Source organism: Bos mutus, chromosome 16 (assembly GCF_027580195.1).
Source record: "Bos mutus isolate GX-2022 chromosome 16, NWIPB_WYAK_1.1, whole genome shotgun sequence".
NCBI classification, from domain to species: Eukaryota; Metazoa; Chordata; class Mammalia; order Artiodactyla; family Bovidae; genus Bos; species Bos mutus.
This window is the reverse complement of record NC_091632.1, coordinates 56,937,616-56,963,433: the sequence shown is the minus strand read 5'-3', so window position 1 is coordinate 56,963,433 and position 25,818 is coordinate 56,937,616. Positions and strand designations below refer to the sequence as shown.

At 38.3% G+C, this 25,818-nt stretch overlaps 1 protein-coding gene across 1 annotated transcript in view; it reads right to left on the bottom strand.

Moving 5' to 3' along the window:
* Nucleotides 1–283: 283 nt before the first annotated feature.
* The window catches only part of ACBD3 (acyl-CoA binding domain containing 3), a 40,317-nt gene continuing 14,782 nt past the window's right edge, over nucleotides 284–25,818 (bottom strand). Inside the window, exons 2-8 of the mRNA XM_014481647.2 lie at nucleotides 20,138–20,279; nucleotides 19,291–19,431; nucleotides 16,333–16,491; nucleotides 14,450–14,624; nucleotides 10,686–10,872; nucleotides 8,346–8,630; nucleotides 284–4,653 (exon numbers count right to left, since the gene is read on the bottom strand). Coding sequence (XP_014337133.2) covers nucleotides 4,442–4,653; nucleotides 8,346–8,630; nucleotides 10,686–10,872; nucleotides 14,450–14,624; nucleotides 16,333–16,491; nucleotides 19,291–19,431; nucleotides 20,138–20,279 — 1,301 coding nt within the window. The 3' untranslated portion in view covers nucleotides 284–4,441. The remainder of the gene's footprint in view (nucleotides 4,654–8,345; nucleotides 8,631–10,685; nucleotides 10,873–14,449; nucleotides 14,625–16,332; nucleotides 16,492–19,290; nucleotides 19,432–20,137; nucleotides 20,280–25,818) is intronic.

Here is a 25,818-nt window from a genome sequence, read left to right as displayed (position 1 = left end):
TATTCTAATTAATAATGGCAGGAAAGACAACTTAAGGGTTGCACCTTCCATTTCTTCTCTTGAAGTTACCATTTAAGAACAAAGAACTGTCTTAGAAAGGCCATCTAAAAACATTAACAAATCAGTGGCTGAGTCTCCACCAATTAATCTAGAAATTAATGAAGTATTCCAATGTAAATCCCCAATAAGATTTTTTCATGAAATACAACCACCTACAGATTAAATTCATATGGAAGAAAGGTACAAAAATAGCCAAGAAAAAGTATCAAAAGAACAGAGGAGATTTACCATGTATCAAAATGTATTTTAAAACTATAGTATAGTATTAGCACACAAATGGCCAAATAAATGGAACAGAATTTAGAAACAAACTCATATATATATGGAAATAACCAAAACAAAGGAAAAAACTCAATAAAACTGACAACATAGTTTATAACATCTACAGCCAGACACATACACACACAAAAAACACCATAAACAAAATTAACAAACCAGCAATACACTGAGAGAAAACACTTAGATATAATGTACGATCAGTATATAAACTGTATTTTTAAATGCTAATAAATCAATATAAAATTACCCAGCTGAAAATGGGTAAAGGACATAAACAGGCAATTTATAGAAGAGGAAATACATATAAGCAATAAAAATAGATGTTTAATCTTACTAGTTAACTGGGAAATACACAAAATTTCAGCTTTCCCCCATCAGATTAACAAAAATTAAGTCTGATAAAAGAGAAAAAAGCAGTATTCTCATACATTACCAACCTTAGTGTACCAGGGGGGAAAGTAGTCAACCACTTGGAAGCACCATTGGTAGGGTCTATTAAAATTAAAAATGCACAGAATTTATCTAGCCAATTCCACTACTTGGAATCTACTCTTGAAAAAGTCATGCACATTTGCAGAGGACATATAAAAGAGTGTTCACTGGAACATCATTTATAATAAAAAGTTAGAAGTAACTGAAAAACGTTCACTAACAAACAACGGCCAGAGTCACTCCACAGCACACACGGCAGGTTGAGAGAACACGGGAGACCCACACTAACCAACAGGAAACTCTCCAAACACAACCTGAAAAAATAAGCTGCAAAGTGTAGACCTTTTGGAAACATGTTTACATTTCTGTTTTTGCCATTTTGCCATGTTCCCCCTTCAAAAAAGTCATGTTATCTGTCATATTAATGATCTTAGAAAAGGGTAAAAATTGTTGTTAATTGTACAGATGTGTCAGAAAGGTTTAAAAAAAATCAGCAACCGTAACCGAATTTGTACTTGCTCTTTTCAGAAACAGACAAGTCACCAGTTCACTGCAGGGTTGAACTGAGCCACCACACACAAGCTTTCATCACAGATGAGTAACTGCTGTTTATACTTTACCTACGTTTGGACTGCCTGAGTCCAAATGCCAATGTCAGTTCTGGAAATGTCATCCACTTAGTTTTCTGGTACAAAATTAAGTACCCTAATCAATTCACATCTTACAAGTGGCATGTCAACTAATAAAAATAGAGTCAGTGCCTCCATCTTTAATTATAAAACAAATCAGGTAACGTAATAAGCATCTGAAAAATGTAATACACTCCAAGGTGTTGAAGTAATAATCAACTTGGTCTTAAAAAACTTTCAGTAAGAAAGCTGAAGAACCCTAGGCAAATGTATGGAGATGGAAGTCCAATATTGATTCAAAGACGTTTTTATGGTCAAGGCTCTGTAGCATGGTTTCCAAGATGTGCTCACGTATCAACAATTCTCTAACTGTTCCATGATCTGCCGGCATGGTAGCAACAAACTACATGGGGAAAAAAAAGCTGATAATCTCATTGAGCCTCTCGGAATTTCCCAAAGGGGAAAAAAATTTAATGTCCAAGTCTCCTGACATTTCAGTGGGGTCATTTTAAGAACAGTTTGTGGCATTTCACATCACACTGACTGTGGCATGCCTCACACTGCTGCTTCCCCAGGTGCTGCACCTCAGGAGACATTTTAAAGTAGCGTATTCCGTCTTCAAGGAATATGCTATACCAACAGTTTGACAGGGGAAATATAGTAAGTCATTTTAAATAAAAGTCAGTTGTCTTCCCTTCCATCAAGAAATCTGAGGATTCCCTAGTGGCTCAGATGGTGAAGATTCTGGAGGCAGTGCAGGAGACCTGGGTTCGATCTCTGGGATAGGATGCAACCTGCTCCAGTGTTCTTGCCTGGAGAAAACCACGGACAGAGAAGCCTCATGGGTTACAGTCCATGGAGTCACAAAGAGTCGGATACGACTAAGCAACTAACATTTTCACAAGCTACAGGACACTTTCCAAAAAAAAAAAGTCTGAAAAACTGTTAACCTATTTTAACAAACTCCGGTAATCCACAGCAGAAACAAAATAATCAGTCAACAATAGTTTGTTATTGTTTAACTTTTTAAAACAGACCATTTAAAACATTTCTTTTCCTCCTACCCAAATGATGAAATACAGAACTAATGCTTCAGAGAATAACTATATTAATGAAACATCAACAAGTTACAGATAAACATTTTAATTGATTAAATATATTATTTTCAAGATCTTTTGGAAATCGCACTTGTAATATTCTATTCAACAGCCAAAGGCAATAAAAAAAGTTTAAAACCAAAAATGTTCTGACATGAACATGTGACAGGAATTGCTGCTATGTGAAGTAACATACACTGCTCCCAGGAACAATATTTTTAGAGAATAATTCATCTTAACATGTGCAAGGACAAATCTGTAATCAAAGGCTGGAAGAAATATATATTAGTGCCTGCTTTTTAAAAGTTTATTTTACATTTTAAATACAGTATTTTCTCATTAAAAAAAAAAATGCCAGGAGGTGCCTAACCCCATGGTTTCTATACCATATACACGAGAGCTGATGGACAATGTGGCAAACCTTCTGAGTGTAACAGAATGAACACCTATTAGCTGGGACTACTGAATCGAAATTAAAAAAACACAAATTAAGCACTGCTTAGGAGAAAATAATCCAGTTTCCGAATAACCAAAAGAGAACAGAGTTAGATATGTACAAAACCAGGTATTAAAAAACAGAAAAAAAATGCAGCACACAAAAAAACAAACAGCCCCTTATGTAGTGAACTGTATACACTGCAGCTAATCAATGGAAACAAACCCTCCTACAAGAAGTGATTTATGATCAAAAATTTTAAAAATCTAAGTATCTCAGTAACAACATATAATAACAACATTGTGTGTATAATGCCATCTTTGTAATTTTCTATCTATACCATCCTTCTGAAAACAAGAATCTCTAGACTAGTCAATCACTTACACAAATTTGAGGCAATTAATCCATATTTGTTTCCAGTAAGGAAAACAAAGATGTACCTCCTTCCATCAATGAAGACATAATACAGATTAAAGCTATATTTAAGCATGGCCATATGCATTTCCAATTCTTTCTATTAAGTAATTCCCAACTGGGATCATGTAGGATATGTGCCTAAGTAATATCAAATCAAAAGAAAATGGATTATCTCTGGCAGTGATTTCCATATTAGTGCAATGTTATTCACCATACACTGAATTATATTTAAATGACCTTATATATTTTAATTCAGTAGGTGTCAATTTGTTTACAAAATCCCTAACTATATGCTTGTGTAGAAAACAGTTTCAATTTGAGATGCTCTATAAAGCTAAATCAAGACAAAAATGAATTACTTTTTTGCTTTGCTACTGGTAGTATAAATACCAGATGAGGAGAAAAGGGCCAAGGGTTTGTGGAGGCTTGCTAAGATGGATGTTTTCAGTGTTCTATGTGTCTTGATACTTCAATTATCAACTAGGTTTGAACATTCTATATTAACATTATTCAGAAAATAATTATCTGTAACATAGCTCTGAACTAAACAGCCATACCCAAAGCAAAACAATCTGGGTCATTCAGAATAAGATCAAATTGAGGCAATTTCTTTTCTATTATAATCTGTGACATTTTAAGTTTCAAAAATGGTGACCTTTGATGAAAGTAAGATGTGCCTCATGTAGACTATCACAGGACTTCAAATCAGAGCGCACTGTAAAGTAACCATGGGCTCAGAACACACAGAGCAGGCAGCAGTGGACTGACCGTCAGCCAGGTGGGGTCAATGTTGAGCTGTTTTATTTTGGAGACTTTAAAAGATTTAACACGTAGCTCGGGTAACATCAGCATCCACTCATGACTCTGCTGGTCAGCACCGAAGGGCTGGATGAGTCTAAGGAGTCCCTTTAACCCCAAAGTACTAACGCTCAAGAGTTTGAAGGAAATCCTGATTCCCAGCAAGAGTCCCAAACCATCAGACCAAAATCAATAGGGTAAACACTGACTGCAATGCTCCACGAAAGTCAAAGAAATTTCCAAATTAAATGCCATCTTCCGCTCAACCCTAGACTCCAGACTCTGTAACATCTTTATCTAGTATAATAGACTCTGTAGTAGACTGATTTTGACCTCCACAAAGAGTAGGAGTTGTCAAACTTGAGGAGGTAGACTCCTCTCCCTGGATATTGGTGGCTGCCGGCATACACCTCCTCATGACAGTCCCGCCGGTACACAGGCACAATCTCATCCAGCAGGGGCTTGTTGGCATTCTTTTTGGCCTTCTCTTCAGAACTGATGTTCTCTGTGAAAGAAAACAGAGACACGTCAGAGTGAAGAGATTCAGGAAAACCACACGTCTGCCGCAGGCATTTTAAACTCCAACCTTTGAGAAATTGCTCATTAGGAATTCTCTCAATCCATTCTACAACTTATGTGCATGTGAATGTGTATTGATTCCTTCTTGTATCTGAGCAGCTGCTATGTACCAAGCACAGCACTTTCTGGACCCTGGGAGCCTAGCGGCAAGCATCTGGTGGCGGCAGCAATCAGCAGCCTTCCTCACTCTGTACTTGAACCACTGTTCCCCTTCCACATCCACTCAGTTCCTAACTCCTCCCAACAGGTAGGGCATCAGTCATCTGAGTAAGACCACAGAAAATGCTGCTGTGACCCTCTTCTTCCCAACAATATGGAAGTCCTCTCTTGTTTTAGGAATGGGGAGAAGGGAGCTTGAGGACTATTATTTTCTATTGATCTTAAGTACAAAGAGAGAGGATGTTATTTTGTTTTCTTAAATAAAATCAGAAAGACAGAGAAAAGAGGTAGACATTCAGAGACACTCTGAAAATTCAATCACTTTCACTAGGTCTGTGTAACCCAGGGATGATCCCAGTGGCAAAAAATGGGCTTTGATTCTAGGTTTGCCCCAGGTTAATAGTTTTTTGAACTGTAATGATATGAGGTTAGGAAAAAATACCTGTAGAAACCTGTAGGAATGAGAACTTATGAACCAGTTGAAAAGTCTTAGTTTAATATAGTAATATAAACAGCCTCAAGGAAAACTGTTGTTGTTTTTAGTCTCTTTTGAGACCCCATGGACTGTAGCCTGCCACGCTCCTCTGTCCATGGGATTTCCCAGGCAGGACTACTGGAGTGGGTTGCCATTTTCTCCTCCAGGGGATCTTCCTGACCCAGGGTTGAACCTGCATCTCCTGCACTGACAGGCAGATTTGTTACTACTGAGCCACCAGGGAAGTCCCTCAAGGAAAACAGATCAAGGGAATATTCAGCATAGATTTTAAAAGACTTTCAGGTTTGCAACATGGCAGAATGAATTATAGGCACATGAGTCAATTATGTGATGATTGTCAATGGCCACTATTAGGAATTTAAACCAGGAAGGTCTAAGAAACTCTCAGCTGAGAGGAGCTTAAGGAGACTTGTTACTACAATGCGGCATCCTGGATGGGATCCTGGAAGATTCAGAAAAACTAAGGAAATCTGAAGAAATATGGACTTTAGTTAATAATATATCAATACTGGTTCATTAGCTAAGATGAATATACCATGGGACAAGGTAAGATGTTAACAACAGGGAAAAACTGGGTTTCAGAACTCTTTGTACTATCTCTTGCCAATACTTCTGTAAATCTAAAGCTATTCTAAAATAAAAAGTTTATTCAACAATAGTAGATGACAAATAGGCCCAAATCAGATTTGTTTTATCATAGCAATACTACTTAAAATTAAATGTACTTCATTTGCAAATGAGAGATACAAGTCATTCTAAGTACACACTATTGCCCATAAGGATATCCATGAAATAGATTATTGGGCCCATTAATTCAAAATCCAAATTTTGCTCAAAAATCTACAAAATTAAAGGTTATTAGGATAGATGAAAGATGCATCTTTCTTCAATCTAAGCAAAGACTTGGGACCTAGAAACAATCAAGTGGAGAATTACAGCAGAAGGATGGATTACCCATCATGTTTTCCTCAAACTCCTCCGTCTTTCAAGACCTAATGGAGAAAAACTAAAACAATGAACAAAAGAACTGGACTTTGCTTCCATCTTAAACCAAGCTGAAAGGACCCCACATAAAACAAAATACACAATGTGGACAAGGCCTGGCGGCACAGCAGCCTCCATAGGGAGACACATGGCAAATAAAACCATTCTGAGTTAAATCTTCACTGCTGTTACTTCTTTTTTTGGGGGGGTGGGGGGTGGAGGTGGCTATGCTGTGTGGCTTGTGGGATTCTCAGTTCCCTGGCCAGGGACTGAACCTGGGCCATAGCAATGAAAGCCCAGATTCCTAACCACTAGGCCACCGAGGAACTCCCCTCACCGTTGTTATATTATCAGTGCAGAGGCTTCAGTGGGTCAGTTTTAGTTGCAAATCTCGTTACAGGTGATCATGACAGGTAATGCCATTTTCCATTTGAGGCTATCATACATTAGTGCAAAGGTCAAAGACGTGTAGCTTCTCACCTTGAGTGAGGCACTGAACCCCAGCCATTTTGATCAGTGCTCTTCCCAACAGCAATAACACAATGATAATCAGCTGAGGGGTCAGACTATGAAGTATCCTGCTTTAAAAGCTCTCAAGCTTACAAACCAGGAGAAATAGATTACTTCAACCCACTTAATAGAGAATTCTCTTATTATTCACAAAGCTCTTTAAAAATACAGCAATTTGCATATACTAAAAACTTCCCTTCCCAAGTATGTGCAAGTCACCTAACTGTAATGAGTCCCCGTGTGCATCAGAAAGACTAGTAAAGGGCTTAGCTCCTGTCCTGATGCTGCTGAGGGGCACCTGAGGCAACAGAAGTGGCACCTGCCCTGCAAATTCAGGTCTCTCTAGTTTTTTTTTTCCTCCCTACTTTGACATTTTTTTGGTCTGGTTCAGTCAGCAGTATTTACGTGCAGTGCCTTCCCTTGCTGGTGGTACTCAGAATAAAGACTGCTGAAAACTAAATGCTAGAAGAGAAAGCAGCTCCTAAACGACACTGGCCCATGTGTGTGTGTTGCCATACACGACCTGAAGGGGCTCAGAGTATCTTGGTGATATAACCGAATCACCAAGATTCAGCTTGTCTATCAAAAGCGGACTCAACTTTTAGCCTCCCTCCATGTACCTTCAACAACTACCTCTTTAAACTTATCCCAGTGTAGTCTCTGTGATTACCTACACTCTTCAATATGCAGTTCATTTGTAAGTCACCTGAAAGGTTAGTTATGGTCAAGAATTGAAGGTGCTTTCCCATTCTCCCAGCCAGGGCACTCCTTCCACATTACTCAATCAAGTCAACAAATATTTAAGTACTTATTAGGTGGATACAAAAGCCCTGTGTTCTAACTTTTCTGGATAATAACAAAATTAAAAAGACTACCTTCTCAATCAGTAAGCAATGCATTTTACAACCTACTTCCTAGACCAAGATAGTTTTTTTTTGGCTACACAAGACATATGGGATCTTAGTTCCCCGACCAAGTATTCAACCTGTGCCCCTTGCCTTGGAAGCGTGGATCACCAGGGAAGTCCCAACATCAAGACAGCTGAGACTGTCACTGGAAACATTTGATTTTGTCTAGTTAGAGAAAATACATCTTAGACTAACAACCTAAAAAGCTGATATCGGAAATATAAATTCCAGAGTTGGCAGAATTTCTTGCTTGCTCTTTTATAATTTTTCAAAATGACCTTGCACATTTGGCTTTTCAACACACAAGGCGCAAAAGTATAACAGCATTCAGAAAGCAGTAAAATAAACTGTCAAACAGACTTCCCTGGCATTCATAAAAATTCAGGCCTCACTCAGGAGGCTAGCTTCTCTCACAATCTTTTTGGCCTAAGGTCCCACCACTGAAATGTTTGATCCCTGTCCAGGAAGTTAATCAGGAAGCATGAGGTTGGCTGACATCAGAACTGCTACCATTTCTGCCAATGCACAACCCAGCTACTGAATATGGACCAATGGCTCTACCTTCCTCCTCCTCGTCGTCATCGCTGGACTCACTGACATGCACGCTGACAGCAGTGTTCGGAGAGTCTGTCCATTCAAAATATACCCCAAACCCAATGTCATAATTGTCTGTAGCAAATTCCCAAAAGAGATATGATCCTTCTTCATGGGTGGGTACTCGAACAGTGACTACTTCTCCTCGGCCCACTGTGATCACGGAATCCGCATCCTGCCGAATCTTCTCTTTAAAGTCTTTGATCTGGGGTCGTGTCCACATGGATGGAGCTGCGATTACTGGAAGAGATTCTAAAGGCAACAGGAATTACAAAGGGTAAAGAGGATGAGCCTTCACGTGTAGGCAGCAATACCTGCATAGGACCACCTGCCCAGCCATGAGCAGGCACCAAGTGCAATCTGGTCTACCTTAGATTGAGGACTTTAAAAGCCTCCCCATGGAAGTCTCCCCCCAAATTCCTATATTTAATAACACCACAGGTATTCAGAGGTCAACATCCCATTTTAAGTAACAAATGCAAACCATATTCTTAAGAAGGATTTTTTTCCAGTACTCTAACTGCATATGGGCATGGAAGAATGACCTTGGAAACCTCCTAGCTGGAAAGAGGGAAACATTCAAACAAAGAGAGATCTGGACTTGAAATAAATTCATTTTTGGATGTGAACAAAGAAGGCAGGCTTTGACTTCAGACTGTCAGAAAAAAAAGTCTTGACTTTGGAGTAAACCAAAGCTCTAAGGGAGGGCTTACTCTAAGGAAACTCAGAATGGAACTGCTAGCAACTGAGGAAAATGGGTAATGTCTTGTTACTGAGAAATATCTATGTGCACTCAATAGGTTTTCCAGAGTTATTCAGAGCCTTTGACAAAAGATTTAACTCTTAATAGGAAAAAAAGGGGAAGAGAGGAATGAATCAAGGTATTTCAAGGTCTTCTCTGCAACTATTCTATTACTTGTTTTAAAAAGACAAGGAAACCAACTTTCTTATGAACCACACTACCACCATCTCTGATCAGTCACTGACATGGTCTCTTCTTCCTTCTTACTTGGGAACTGGTACTCTTGATTTGGACCTTTCAGCTTCAGTGTCCCTTCCCCAGGAAAACCTCTGGTGACCTTAACTAGCTCCCATCTCCATATTATGTGCTTTCACACTGAAATGGACTTTTCTCTCCACACAGTACTTACCACAGCCACAATTTACATTGTATGTGTGTTATTTTGCTTCACCTCTGTAACCCAACACCCAGAAAATCTTGAACCCATTGTTGAATGAATGAGCTGCCTGTGAAAAGGTAAGTAGACCTTTGAAAATCTAAATTATCTTACCGGTAACATGGTTCTTCTGTCTCAAAAAATATATTGTGAATATATGGTAAAGAGCCTACAAGTTTGCCCCCAGTGATCCTCACCGTGGGTATTCATGGCCTTGTAAAGTCACCACCCAAAATTCACCAGGAGCAACAGAATACAGCAGCAGTGCTGACGTATTACTTCCAAAGCTAGGGCATGAGGGACACTGCCACTCTTGCTTTGTTCTCCTTTGCATCATGTTCTCTGGAGGAAGACAGCCACTGTGTTGAGAACACTCCAGCAACCCTTTAGAGAGGCTCCATGGGGCAAGGAATTGAGGTCCTCCTGCATACGGCCAGCATGAACTTGCCAGTCATGTGAGGGAACCATTTTGGAAGCAGTCTCTAGTCCCAGTCAAGCCTTCACATGAGGCTTGACCTCATAAGAGGTCAACATAACCTCATAAGAGACCAGAACCACCACCACTCAGTTAGTGTGTGTGTGCTAGTCTCAGTCGTGTCTGACTCTTTGCGACCCCATGGACTGTAGCCTGCCAGGCCCCTCTGTCCATGGGATTCTCCAGGCAGAAATACTGTAGTGGGCTGCCATTTCCTTCTCCAGGGAATCCTCCTGACCCAGGAATCAAACCCAAGTCTCCCATGGTAGACAGATTCTTTACCATTTGAGCTACCAGGGAAGCCCACCGCTCAGCTAAGCAGTTCTTCAATCCCTAATCCACAGAAACTGTGAGAGAGAATAAATGTTTATTATTTTAAGCTGCTAAACTTGGGCACAATGTGTTACACAGCAACAAACAACCAGTATATAAAATAAGACAACCCAAAGGTCCAAAGGACACCTCATGTGCTCTTCTAAACTATCCCAGGAGTCACCAGAAGCATCAGATTCAGATTAAAAAGAGTGAAAAAGCATTCAACTCTCACAAATATGTAACTGCTCTCGAAAGTTAATTAATCTGACTTTCTGACTTTTGCTTTTCACGAGTCTGAATTATAGTATCTGGATGGAAGTGCACATACAACAACCATACCTTTTGGTCCATTCTCCAGGGCTTCTTCGGCGGCTTCTGGTTCAGTCTCTTTTTCAGTGTTGTCAGTGTGGGTTTTGGCCTGTCCATTAACTGACATCATATCGCTTGGTGTAGTTGCATTCACTTTTGATGATGTAGGAGAGGAAGCCCCAGCTACTGCTACTTCCTGTTGTTTCTGTAATGCTGCCTATAAGTCAAGAAAAAGCGAAGACATGCTGACCAGGAGGCTAAAAATGGGGCATTTACCCTGAGATGCATTCTGGTCCCATCAGAATTTTTGCCTCATCAAGTAGCTCCAAGAAATTACTAATACACTTTATGAGTTTTTATCCTATCTATAATGAATATTAGTATAATAATATTCTGAGGACCACATTCTTGTGATCTAAGGATCACTAGAAAAACTAGGAAAAATTAAAGTAGGTAGAAATAATCATCCCAAATAAAATTATTATGGGTAAAAACTGAACATGGAAACATCTGTTCTTAAAACTGATAGAAAAAAAACTTAATAAAATCCAGATACATAAAATTTTCATCAGAAAAACTAAACCTGGTAGAAATAAATGGTAACAGAAGAAAATTCACAAAGGGAGAAGCTATAAATGGTGAAACCTGATAATGGCCCCAAATGTAACCAACAAATCAAATATGGACAAAAAAATTAATAATATATCTTTATACACAGAAAAATTATCACAAACCAAAAACTGCTAATCAAGTAAAAAAAATACTGACCTAAAAATTAAATAGGCTTATAAAATGGAGTTTGAGGTCAAAATAATTTCTTAAAAAAAAAATGCATCACTTCACATAATTATGATTAAAGTATGTATTTTCATAAATGTAAAATTTAAAAGTCCTCTGAAAAATGGAAAATAAAAACAGCTTAAATCCAAAGGACAGCTACTTTAGGACATTCCTCTCATATTAAAATGAATAAATACTAGTATTAACATTACAAGAAATGCCTAAGTATTACTTACATAACTTTTGGGGAAACTTTAAATAAAATTAACTAAAACAAACATATAGAAAAGTATACAAATCAAAAATGTACAGCTTGATCAATTTTCATTAGAGAAACATACACATAAAACCAACATCCAGATCAAGACATTTTCTGCATCCCAGAACCCTTCCTGGTGCCCCTTTCCAGAAAGTCCTTCAAGGGTAATGACAAAACTAACCTGTAAAATTACACGTTTGGTCTGCTTGTCTTTGAACTTTAATATAAATGAAATTGTATATTATATGCTCTTTTTTTGTGTCTGGCTTCTTTTACTCAAGATTTGTTTGAGAGGTTTATCTATAAAGTCACAAGTATGTAACTGTATTTTGTTTGTTTGCACTGCAATAGAATATGCTATTGTGAAAATAGGAAATTTACCCAATCTATATTATGGCATTTAAGTAACTTTAAAATATTAAGTTATATAATAAGTGAGCATATATTTACAACAGTTTAAAGAAAATGGGAAAAAAAAGCCTGTATAATTTCATGGGTTAGGGATAATGATACATTTTGGCCTATCTGAATACAGATTTCATTTAATGAAATCATTACATTACTAATCATTTACAAATCAGTTGCTTAAGCAATACCACCTCTCTCTGCTGCTAGTGCTGGTTAGCAAAACACTTAAGATTTTAAAATATCTTCTTCCAAAGCCTAGATTCTCAGTAATTTCCACATCAGTTTTCTAAGAGTACCAGCTTTCAGAAAATAGGCATACAACCAAAACAAGTCAGCACACTCAGAACACTTCACTGCATGACAGGAAAGCCAAAAAAAAAAAAAAGGCAATTTCTGCTGATGATCAATTGGTCAGCTCAAACGGTCCCTCTTCACTCTAGGCTTTTGTTGAAAATCTCTAGCAGGATGAACACCTGCCTACCCTGTGATCCTACTGAATATGAGTATACATCTATTATATATAATAGATCACAATTTTTTATTTATATAATCTCTCTTCTATACTCCAGGAAGTTTTTAAAAGCACAGAAAGGCATAGGAACAATAAAACACTCATGTAACCACACCCCAAATTAATAAGTGTTCCCATTTTTTGTCATTCTGCTCAGTATTTATATAAAAATTAATACTTTATGGGGCTGAGGTTCCCTTTGTTCCTTCCCCAGTTCCTCTCATTCTCTCTTATCAGAGACAAGCAATCAATCTGATAAACTGAGTCTGATCACTGCAATCTAAATTATGGCTTTCCAATTCTATTTCAAAGATTTTTGGTTTTACCCTATTTGACTGACTTTGTTCTCACTAAATGATAGCAACCTGTAAGCAGGACAGTGTGTATGAACTAGCCTATTAAGAAATTATCTCAATACCCATTAAAGAAGCAGGAAAAGGGAGTGATATGCCAAAGTATAAACAGTCTCTGGAGGACAGAAATCCCTCAAAAATACCACTTGTTATCTTGTAACTCTGGTTTGACATCCTTTTCCTCTTCTCATGGATTATACAAAATCTGCAGTGCCTCTTAACTGCTTCACTGACGCTAAAGACTCAGGGGAAAACATATTTTAGGTAAGGATATGAATTTTCAAGAAATTTTAAAGAGCGTGGCAAAATAACAAAGATTACTTCACCTAACAAGAAATGTGGGGCAACTAAAACACAACACTTTTCCTTGTTTTAAATGCTAAGACATTTTATTAAATTTATAGAGAAACATAGTTTGTGTTTTGGTTTTTACTCTGGCCTCGCTGCCAAGGCAGGCGACTTGCGGGAATCTTTGTTTCCTGACTAGAGATGGAACCCAGGCCACTAGCAGTGAAAGTGCCGAGTTCTAACCACTGGATTACCAGGGAATTACCTCACAACACTTTTCTTCACTCAGGTATTTTGACAAGTAGTACCTGTTTTGTAACTGAAAATTAAATAAGAAAACTTCAAGTAAAACTTAAAGGTTAACTTTAAAGAGGCATTTTACGCCTCTGCAAGATGTAAAAAAATAATGTAAAATCAGCTATCTTCCCTATGTATCAAATACTTACACAGAGTAACTATTTTCTTATTTCATTCCTCTGATAGTCCTGTGAGGTTAACAAGACTACTTAACAGGATTTCATATCCCATTCTTATTGGTTTGGAGAAAAGGCAGAAATATCAGAGCAATAAGTAACTAGACTGAGATCAAACAAGATAATGGCAAAACTAGGACAGCATCCAAGTGGTGTGTGACCTCCAGCGCTGTGTCCTTCCCCTCAACCACCTATTCCTGTGTGGAAGCAAGACTGCGGGGGCAGGAAGCCAAGGAGGACTGCCGATGTGCTGCAGGCAGGCAGCGCAGCTACTGCACCCAACAAAAAGGGCAAGACGGACCCAACCAAGCTCTGCCTTAGGGACTGCGGGTCCTCCAATTAGAAGCTGGCCAGGACTATGACAGCAGTTGGCCTGAAGGCTGTCCTTGAACTAACACTAATCACCCAAGTCTCCATGGTCCTGGGACCACGTTTAGAGCTATGTCAAACTCACTGGGATAACACTAGGTCCATACAAATTCCAAATACACTTGTGACACAATAATAGAGGCCACATCATCTGTTGCTTCGAAATTATATACTTTCTTTCATAACTGCCACTGCAATGTTAAAAATCTGTTAATAAAGGTCACCTAAAAGTTATTTGATATCTGAGGGGCTAACTAATGCAAAAGTCATCAGCAACTGTTAAAAAAAGAACTTTCATTTCAATGAAACTAAAAACCCCTTCTAAGGCTGAATTTGGGTGTTGGCTATCGTACCTGTTGCTGTGCAAGCTGGACTTGATACAACTGCTGCATATACTGCTGATAGTGTTGCTCCTGCAACTGGCGGATGAGAATCTGCTGCTGTTCGTAGTTCCCTGGATACTGTTGGGCTGCATACTGCTGGAACTGCACGGCAGTCTGGGAGTTTAAAGCTGCCATTATCTGCTGCCTAAAAACATTAAAAAATATACACTAGTCTGACTACAGGAGATTGGCTGTTCATGACAAAATAAAATGTCTTTGTTATTTCGTTTTATAACGAATACCTCTTAAAAATGATTAAGGTAGTAATGTATACCAAGCAGCATGCGTCCAAGGTCCAGAGAAAGATTTAAGAAAATAAACTTGGCTTCTAATTTTTCTCCTAGGTTTTTCAAGGCCAACTTGAGATGGAAAAGGAGAATAATAAGCATCACGGTCACTGCCATCATCGTTATCACCATTTATCGTGCCCTTACAACGTGCCAGGCAGTTTTTTCAGGGTACTTCTATGTACCAACCCACCTAGTTCTCACAACCACCCTGTGAGGTGGGGTTTCACAAAGCAGGAAATGGAAGATTTCAGTGACTTGCCCAAGATGACACTGTGAGTAGACGCCAGAGCCAGGATTCAAATCTAGGCAGTCTGGCTCCAGCCTATAGTTTTTGCTATAAGAAAAGTGGATTGTCATTTATTACAGAGATGAGATATTTAACTGCTGGCCATGGTTTTTCTACATAAATATATGTAAAGTAGTAAAAGGCTGAATAATAGCTAAAAGATGTTACAGGTGGCTCTGGTAAATACAAATAAAGCCAGTGGAAATCTGAGCACCCTGGCATTTAATGTAAAGCCAGTCTTAAACAGGAGCACTGAAGACAGTATCTGGGTACACTTGGTCTAGAGATACTGATTTCTGTGAACTAGTACTATTCCTTTTCCCCCATATATAGGAACCACGTACTTAACTCAGTCACGTGACTAACAGTAATGCCCTCTAAACCATCTGTTAACAGGTAATAAGAAAGCTAAATCTCACAAAGTCCTAAACAGAACATGATACTGGGTCCAACCAGGGCACCCCTCTCCCCCAAAACAGAGCAGCATTCATAGCCTCTCTCCAAGGTAGACACAGACCCTGAGTCAGTCTGAAGCTTTTCTAAGAAGTCTTCACAAACAATGGGGAGAAAACAAAGGACCTGCATGTTGTCTGGTTTAATCTACATGTTATGCCACCTCTAGAACCGTGGGCCTTCTCTTTGTTTTATGGGCGTTAATCCCTTCCTCCTCACTCCCACAGCTCCCTCTTGAACGAATCCCTTCTGAGACAGTGGCTCTCACAGCTCTTACTGAATAAGAAATGGGTTCAGCTCCCAGGTCCTGTTCTAGGGGACTAGGAATAGACATCTGACATAGGCTGAACCAAGAGATTCTCTGGCCTGCGAATTTTTAACTGGGTTTCTTGTACTCTAGCCAGTCTCTGTCAGATGCATGAAAAGAAAGACCACGTAAATCCAGGCTGAGATAGCCCTGCATTTGGCAAAGCACAGTGACAATTCGTAGAGAAGAGGAAGAATGCATCAGAGACACAGCCGAGAGAATCAAGGACAGGAGATCATTATGGACCCAGAGACAGAGAGCAAGCTCCTCAGCTCCTCTTCTAGCGTCTGGGTTCTGGGAGCAAATCCCACGTCTTTCTTCTTTTTGCAACCAATGATGCTTAAGATGAGGCCCTCACCTTGGTAACACATCACTGGTACAAATGGCAATAGCTAATGCTGATCTACCTCCCAGTCGAACAAAACAGGGAAATATTCCAAGGCACACAAGGTGAACCGTCAAGTGCAGAGGTGTGGTGGCCCATCTCTCATTCTTAGACAATACCCGACAAGCGTACTTTTGCTGCTCCAGCCGAAGTCTCTCTTCTTCTAGCCGCCTCCTCTCCTCTTCCTCCCGTCTAAGCCTTTCTTCTTCTTCTCTCCTACGTTTCTCTTCCTCCTTTTGCAGACGTTCCCGTTCTTCCTCTTCACGCCGCCTTCGCTCCTCCTCCTCCTTCCTAAGAGGTAAAGGACAGAGAGAATGAACCCTAAACAAAGTCCTATTTAAAAATAATTTAAGACTCTTTCCCAGTGAAGACTGACCCAGGTTTCTTGGAGAAACGTGATAATTTTATCACAATTTGAAATGAACATTTCCAAGAGGAGAAATTTATCATATGGAATAAATCTCTAACTATACAGATCACAACAAGAACAATGACTGCTACACGGTAAGAGAAAAAGGAGTCTATCAGTGAGGTACCACTTAAACCATTACAATACCTCGAAGGCTCCCGTCTAAGATATGCTCACAGCATCACAAGCTTTTCCTTCATACTACCTGCTGTCGTTGTAAATAAATTTATGTGATAAATGTAGCAATGTATCTGCCTTACTCATTGAAGTACATGCTACATAAGGGCAGGGACTGCCTGTCTCACACAACTGTAGTCTCAGGGTTTATATGTTCATGTATAATTTCTGAAATTTAAAAAAAAAAATTAAAGTTTTTAATTTAAAAAAAGAAAAGAACAGTTGGACACCTGGGTGCAGCTAGATTTTTACCCAGCTCTCACCCACCCCTGCAACCCCTTTCTCAAGAGAGACAAGATGCACTAGGAACGAAAGCCACACAGGTCACAGAGGAGGAGGAAGACAGGGAGGCTGAAGACACGACGAAAGAGCAGACTTCCAAGGTCCTCAGAAAAGACACCGTTTCATGGTCCTGCCGTGAGAGTGTCTGGGTTGCCCCACTTACCTCCCCAAACTCCTGTAAGTGATTAACACACCTGAGTCACAACCAACCAAGACTCAAAATACAGCAGCAACACGACCTAATTTCAACATGTGACAGTACACAGGGCAAGATGTCTCAAAAGCCAAAGCGTAAGCTTCAGCATAGAGGAGGTCTTGTCTTAAATGCTTTAAAAGAATTCGACATGGACCTCATCTCATGACAAGAGTATATTTTTAAAAGGAAAAACACAGTTTTATACATTCAGTAGTAACTTAAATATTCAATTTATCATTATAAAAGTACGTAAAAAGCAATGTATACTCCTTTCAAAGACACAGCTACACCTCACTGATCCAAAATCACTACACAATGGATTGCAGCACATAGATCAAGTCTCCAGTAAAGGACTCTCCTTCCATTCTAATAAGAAAACTTTTTCTTTGGATAACAACTATAGTCCTTTGGATAAATATTTTCTGGAAATATATGAGGATATGTTCTATCCTTTTAAAGACAAACTATACCCAATGCTCTGTCTATTGAAAACTCAGGAGTTATAACTCCAAACATAAATACAGTACATGTTATAATGCAGGGATAGTTTACTTTCACATTAAATGACCCCTGATGCCATATTTTTATAATTCTTACAATTATTTTTCGTGGTTTCTGTCTTTTCCTTCACTGTCAGACTATTTTCCCTTCTGTTATTTCCAGGATAAGGTGGGAAATCAGGGAACCGACTGTTTCTAAAGTAAGTAAAACATATTTTGAGGGAAAATCAGCTTTATAGAATTTTTCTTTAAAGGTAATTTAGTTTATCTAACTAACCATTCTGTCACTACAGATGCTGACTGCTAGCATTTTTTGCTTTTTGCTGTTGTTATTCATAGAATTACAATGAACATCCTCGAAAATGAAGTGAAACTGTTAGTTGCTCAGTCGTGTCCAACTCTCTGCAACCCCGTGGACTGTAGTCCACCAGGCTCCTGTGACCATGGGATTTTCCAGGCAAGACTACCGGAGGGGACTGCCATTTCCTTCTTCAAGGGAATCTTCCCAACCCAGGGATTGAACCCAAGTCTCCTGAACTGCAGGCAGAGTCTTCACCGTCTGAGCCACTGTAAAGTGGCTGTAAACATATTCTGGTATTTCTGTAGAATGGGTTTAAGTGGGATTGCTAGGTAGCATTTGAACTTATAATAAATTCTACAAATTGTCCCCTAAAAAGTTTGTAATTATTTGCAATTATTTGTAAATATTTATATTCACTACAAACAACAGTATATGAATATGTTCATTTCAGGATGTTCTCACAGTGACTGCTATAAAATGATATCTCATTTTTTTCTTTTAATCACGAATTTTTGGAACAACGTACTCACCATTTTATTCTATGACTTTCTGGGCATTTTTCAGGAAACTTCATAATTTTACCTTTTCAAAATTTTGTCTTTTTCAGCAAAGAACTGTTTCAGATGCCTTTATAGCATTATTTTCATTATCTAGAAATTTCAGATTGTTCTTGAAAATAAAGTTTAACTATAATTCTGCTGTATTCACAATCATGACAGAAAATCCTATAAGCATAAACAGTGCATTCAATAGCACCCCCTGCAACCTCTGGAAGTAATTAATGAGCTACCTGGAAGCCACAGCCAATATGTAATGCCTAGATAAGGCATACCATGTAGCATAGCTGATAACCATGATATAGAGTATGAATATTCTAGAAAAACAAGAGAGGCAGCAGCAAAGGGTGTGAGAGACCAGAGGGTAAGGAGGAGGGGTGGCTGAGCTTACTGTGTTTGCTCAGAAACTTAGTGCAGTAACACAAAAGCAATGCTGCCATGATGAATGTATAAAGGTATAGTCAGACGGAAGCAGTAAACCCTCAAAACTCATAATAAAAGCACCTGCTCACATCAGAAAGTTTTGAGCAACTGCCATAAGAAGCGGGGATCCAATGGATGTTAAGATAGCTGACTGAGAACAGACACTCCATAAAGCAAAAGCATCAGGATACTATGCAGTAGACAGGCTGCACAAGGATCTAGTATTCTGTGCTCTCAAACTTCACCTTTTTTTTTCTTGCTCTTCCTTCTCTATTTTGTGGGATGCAACATATGTGGAAAAGAGATGGCAACACCTATTCAGGAGCTTGACGAACTCTACCATGGCATCCTCTTTAGACATGTTTCCCAGGGCTGCCCATTCTCTCCTGTAAAGAACAACAAGAAAGTTACTTGCTACTCTTAAAAGAGTAAAAAATTTGATTTCATTTAAACCTAAATATAAACAAGTCTCAATTATAACTAAAATGAAGAATGACTCGACTATACAGATTCAAAACTTCAACACGTATGGACTGGTTTACTAAACTAAATAGCCTATGTACAAACCAAACTTAAACCATAATTTAACTGCATTGCTGATAATTTCCATACCAGTAAAAGGGTATCAAAGTTCTACTTTTCTTATAGTTAGCCTTAATTGAATAAAATGCTTAATATATTCTTTCCTGTCACAACTCTGTACGTGTCCCAACAAGGGAATCAACTACTATACTGTAAATTGCTGTTGTAATATTATTTTGGAAGAATCAAATGAAGCTGTTTTATGTTCATAATCAGATGAGTAAACATCTTTCACAATATTTAGCCCCAAACATCTCCAAACCAAAAACAGATAAACATCTGACGACTCCAGAAGCTGCAAGCAAAAATGTTTGCTTAGCTCTTATTCTAAAGCTAATGAGCCAGCTATTTACATCTGAACCAATTCACTCTGTATCCTTCTCTCCACTCCAATATTCTTGCCTGGAGAATTCCACCGACAGAGGAGCCTGGGGGGCTACAGGATCATAAAGAGTCGCAACTTAGCACGCACTCACTCATTAAATTCATTACACAATAAAACACTGTTACCTCCTGTCATTCCCCAACACATCAAAGAATCCAACCTCAGGACAAGTATCTGGATTATATGGGCCCATAAGAACCTGCTTATGCAGTGCCACAAGTTTCAGTTTTTCTTCATAAGTTGGATGAAATGCTTTGCCATCTTTTTCTATAACAAAAATAAACACAAAAACAATTAGCACTGGCAAAATATAACATTTTCAGCACTGTATGTTGAAATTCTGGTATAAGGTATATCACAAATTACCTGTGAAATTTACATTGCCTATAAAAACCACTGTAGGAAGATTTTTATTTCAAGTACTAAATTTTAATAATCAAAGCCAAGATAAAAAAACTTCATGCTGAGTTAATTTTTTTAAATAAAGTTAAATACTAATATTTATGTTAAAATTACTACAAAGAGTAAATCAATTAAAAAAAAACTACTAAAGAGAAACCAATGTCAAGCAACAGTAAGGCACACACACACACTAGTGCACCACTTAACATCTTTTTCAAATATTAAAAATGTTCAGCAATCGTTTAAAATAAGTTCAAAAATTTCTATATCAAGCATTTTAAATAAGAGATATATGCATAGGAGATTACATATTATTTGAAAGGCTATATTCAAAATGTATCCATCCCACTGAAACAGTACGATGCAGTGGAAAGGACTTTGGAATCAGACATCTCAGACAATGGCACCCCACTCCAGTACTCTTGCCTGGAAAATCCCATGGACGGAGGAGCCTGGTGGGCTGCAGTCCATGGGATCGCAAAGAGTCGGACACTACTGAGCGACTTTACTTTCACCTTTCACTTTCATGCATTGGGGAAGGAAATGGCAACCCACTCCAGTGTTCTTGCCTGGAGAATCCCAGGGATGGGGGAAGCCTGGTGGGCTGCCATCTATGGGGTCACACAGAGTCGGACACAACTGAAGCGACTTAGCAGCAGCAGCTATAGTACTTCCTAGCTATAGGACCATTTAAACTCTTAGTCTGTTTATCAATAAAGAGTCTTTTCTACTTCAGAGGTAACAGGACAGTATTAATGGTAATAACTGTTGGATCTTTCCTCTGCTCTGGCAGGTTGCCAATGGGCAATTACAGTGAAGCCAGTATGACTCACAGAGACTTAACTACCACTGGGAACACTTAAAAGCATATGAAACTGGGTGCTGACAAAATAGGAAATCCTACTTCTTTGATGAATGGAGTGTTAGTTACTGGTTGGTTCTAATGATAAGAGACTACCACATTTTAAAACAAAAAACGAGATTAAAAGTAGTGTCTATTGGCTACAAATTTTATCCATGTACAGAGCAGTCACCAAAAGAAAATTACTCATGATAAGAGAAGAATATGGTTTAACGAATAGTTCATATCCTGTCCAAGGAATCATAACAGGAGGAAAAAAAAAAAATACAAGCATCACAAGACACTCAATTTCACTAGTCAAGGAAATAGAAACCAAAACCATTAGATACTCAGGATGCTGTCTACCACCAGATAGGTCAAAAAAGTTAGGTCATCAAGAGTTGGTAAGAACAGGACAAACAGGTACCCATTCTCAATACACTAATGTTGAAAGTATAAATTGTTAGTTATCTTAAAGGGGAATGAGGCAATATATTCCAAAATTGTAAATATAGATGCCCTATGGTCCAGTAATTCCAATTCTCATCATCTACTCTTGATAAGCATTCCCAAATACACAGAAGGAGGTGGACACAGAAGTATTTTCATTGCAGCACTCTTTTCTTATTACTGTAAACAACTTAAAAGCTCATCAATAAGGAAACAGCTAAATAATGTGGCACAGTCAGTCTATGGAATAAATGAAGTAAGTAAAGGAAATAGCTTTACTTATGTTAAAATTACTACAAAGAGTAAACCAATTAAAAAAAAATTACTAAAGAGAAACCAATGTCAAGCAACAGTAAGGCACACACACACTAGTGCACCACTTAACATCTTTTTCAAATATTAAAAATGTTCAGCAATCGTTTTTTAAAATAAGTTCAAAAATTTTTATATCGAGCATTTTTAATAAGAGATATATGCATAGGAGATTACATATAATTTGAAAGGCTGGCAACCCACTCCAGTATTCTTGCCTAGAGAAATCCAGGATAGAGGAGCCTGGTGGGCTAGAGTCTGTGGGGCCGCAGAGTCGGACACAACTTAGTGATTGAGCACAAAGGAAATACAGTTAAATGAAAAAAGCAAGCTGCAGAAAGTTATATACAATCATACAGCACAAAATATATTATCTTCAGTTCTAAGTACTCCCCCAACCTACACTTTAACATCTCTAAAATCACATTAGTTTTTACATCTATTGTATTTTATAGTTGTAACTGGCAGTTTTTCTTTCTTTACAGTACATAATAGTAAGTCTTAGAATTGATGAAATACAGCATGTAGCACACTCACATATATATTCTATGGGTACATTTACATGCATGTAAATGCAAAGAAAAAGATCTAGATAGAGTCACACTAAAAAGATGAGAATGAGAAAGTGGGAGAGGGCTAAGATGAGGAGTAGTGATCAGAGACCTTAAAACTAGAAATATTTTAATCTTTCAAAGGAAAATACTCAGAAGAACAAACCAAACTGTTAAAGAGAGTGGGGACTGAAAAGAATTATGTCTATGTTCACTTCAGTTCAGTCGCTCAGTCGTGTCTGACTCTTTGCGACCCCATGAATGGCAGCACGCCAGGCTTCCCTGTCCATCACCAACGCCCGGAGTTCACCCATACTCAAGTCCATCGAGTCAGTGATGCCATCCAGCCATCTCATCCTCTGTCGTCCCCTTCTCCTCCTTCCCCCAATCCCTACCAGCATCAGAGTCTTTTCCAATGAGTCAACTCTTCGCATGAAGTGGCCAAAGTACCAGAGTTTCAGCTTTAGCATCATTCCTTCCAAAGAACACCCAGGACTGATCTCCTTTAGAATGGACTGGTTGTACTTCTATATAATTACACATACATATACTTCAATCTGAATTTTTTTCAATAAGAACTCAATACTTGAAAAAAGACAAAACTGTGGCACTGACCTTATCTATATTTAATAAAAATTGTAACAACTCAGAAACCTGTGGACCTGCCATCTGTCTTTGTTACTGAGCAAACAGTATCACTAAACAATTAGCACCAGAAGTAGGAACTTCCTCTAAAGCTTTTAGAACAGGATTATGCAAAGGTCTATATATACCAACTAAAAGGCAGTTCCCATTTTAAAATCTAACTCTTAGAAGTCTGTTTCAATTATGAACACTATAAGACCTTTTGTATATTCATTCATTCAACTTAGTAAATATTTATTGAGCCCTTGCATACAAATCATAGGAAATAGAAATAGATGGGAAATAGATGGGGAAACAGTGGAAACAGTGTCAGACTTTATTTTGGGGGGCTCCAAAATCACTGCAGATGGTGACTTCAGCCATGAAATTAAAAGACACTTACTCCTTGGAAGGAAAGTTATGACCAACCTAGACAGCATATTAAAAAGCAGAGACATTACTTTGCCAACAAAGGTCCATCTAGTCAAGGCTATGGTTTTTCCAGTAGTCACGTATGGATGTGAGAGTTGGGCTGTGAAGACAGCTGAGTGCCGAAGAATTGATGCTTTTAAGGTGTGGTGTTGGAGAAGACTCTTGAGAGTCCCTTGGATTGCAAGGAGATCCAACCAGTCCATCCTAAAGATCAGTCCTGGGTGTTCATTGGAAGGACTGATGCTGAAGCTGAAACTCCAATACTTTGGCCACCTCATGTGAAGAGTTGACTCATTGGAAAAGACCCTGATGCTGGGAGGGATTGGGGGCAGGAGGAGAAAGGGACGACAGAGGATGACATGTATGGATGGAATCACCGACTTGATGGACGTGAATCTGAGTGAACTCCGGGCGTTGGTGATGGACAGGGTGGCCTGGCTTGCTGCGATTAATGGGGTCGCAAAGAGTTGGACACGACTGAGCGACTGAACTGAACTGACTGAGACACCAGGATTCATCAGCCTCCTGGAGTTTACAAACCACTGAGCTCAATTAAAAATGTGTAACTTGGCAATCCAGTATATAATTGTGTCTAGGTGTATTATTTCAGGTATAAATACACTGCAAACAAATTATTAAAAATTATACTGAGATAAAGAAACAATTATTTTAGTGTTTAGGAAAAAATGTCAGAAAGGTAATAACATGACTTGTTTCAACTGTTTAGGTTGGACCAATTTATTGGTTTAATTTCAACGTAATATATAATAAAAGTTGAGCAAAACAGATGAGTTTAGAAAACCAAAATACATCTTTACATTATCTCTCATGTAAAAACCAACAAGTCTAATAAATTCTTTTCTAAATACTGCCTTGAAAAATTATCTTAAAAATGGTGTTACACATGTTAACTGCTGCGTTATTTAAAATCTAATTATTCAACAATAACACAATACTTAAATTACAGTAATCTGCTGAATAGATTATACAGCTATTTAAAATGACAATATAAGGGCTATATATCATTTCAGAGAATACTTATGATGTATTAATGAAAACTAGCAGCATAAAAACAGATACTAAAAAATAATTTTACGTTTACAACTATGTAAAAATGGGTGATTACACATATACATCTTTCTTTTTAACAAAATTAGCCTGCCAGAACTCTGTATTCTAAGATAACAGTGTTAAAAAATGTGAAATAGTGGCAACTTTTTACCAAAAAGTCTTTTTCAATTTTCAAGATGCTTATAAGCTTCTTCTAGCATCTACCTTAATTAATTTTGTACATATTAGTCACCAAAAGTTTTCTTATGCTAATTACGCCTCAGAGAAACATAGCCCAGACAACTTTCTTCTCACATTCCCCAAAAGTGATGATTTGAAAAACAGCTCCAACCTTGATCTTAGCTTATGAGATGAAAGATAAACCAAACAGGTGCCAACTTAACTGTTCATGTTATCTTGAGCCTTATAGAAGAAAAATATGCTGCTGGTGAGTCGAGATAAAAAAAGAAGATATAGTGAGCCTGAGAAACAGTAAGGGTAGACAGCATACCCTCAAGGGTAGACTCTCTGCTTTGTTCCATCAGGATCCCTGAGATTTTGTTTTTCCTTTTAAAAAAAAAAAAAAAACACCTAAATTCTATTAAAGTGGTTGCTTTGACCCCTTCAATAAAGATAAAGATAAAAATCAATAAAGATAACATCAAATGGAAACTTTATTCACTGGAAGACCACTTTTCTGATCAGTCATGTAATATAGCAATTTTCAAATACACACACGAATCATTTGCTTCAGGGAGATGATCTGAAGCTAACAGATAAGACTAGTGGGTATGAAAAAAGTATTTTAGGGCTTTCCTGGTGGCTTAGTGGTAAAGAATCTGCCCGCCAATGCAGGAGACATGGGTCCAATTCCTGATCTGGGAAGATCCCAAACGCTGCAAAGCAACTGAGTGAGTGTGCCCCAACTATTAAAGCCCATGCTCTAGAGCCCAGGAGCCACAACTACTGAAGCCCACGTGCCCTAGGCCCCCTGCTCTGCAACAACAGAAGCCACTGCAATGAGAAACAGCAACTAGAGAGTAGCTCTTGCTCTCCATAAATAGAGAAAAGCAACGCAGACCCAGCACAGCCAAAAATAAAATCAAAATTAAAAGTACATATTTTTTAAAAAGATGACTACTAT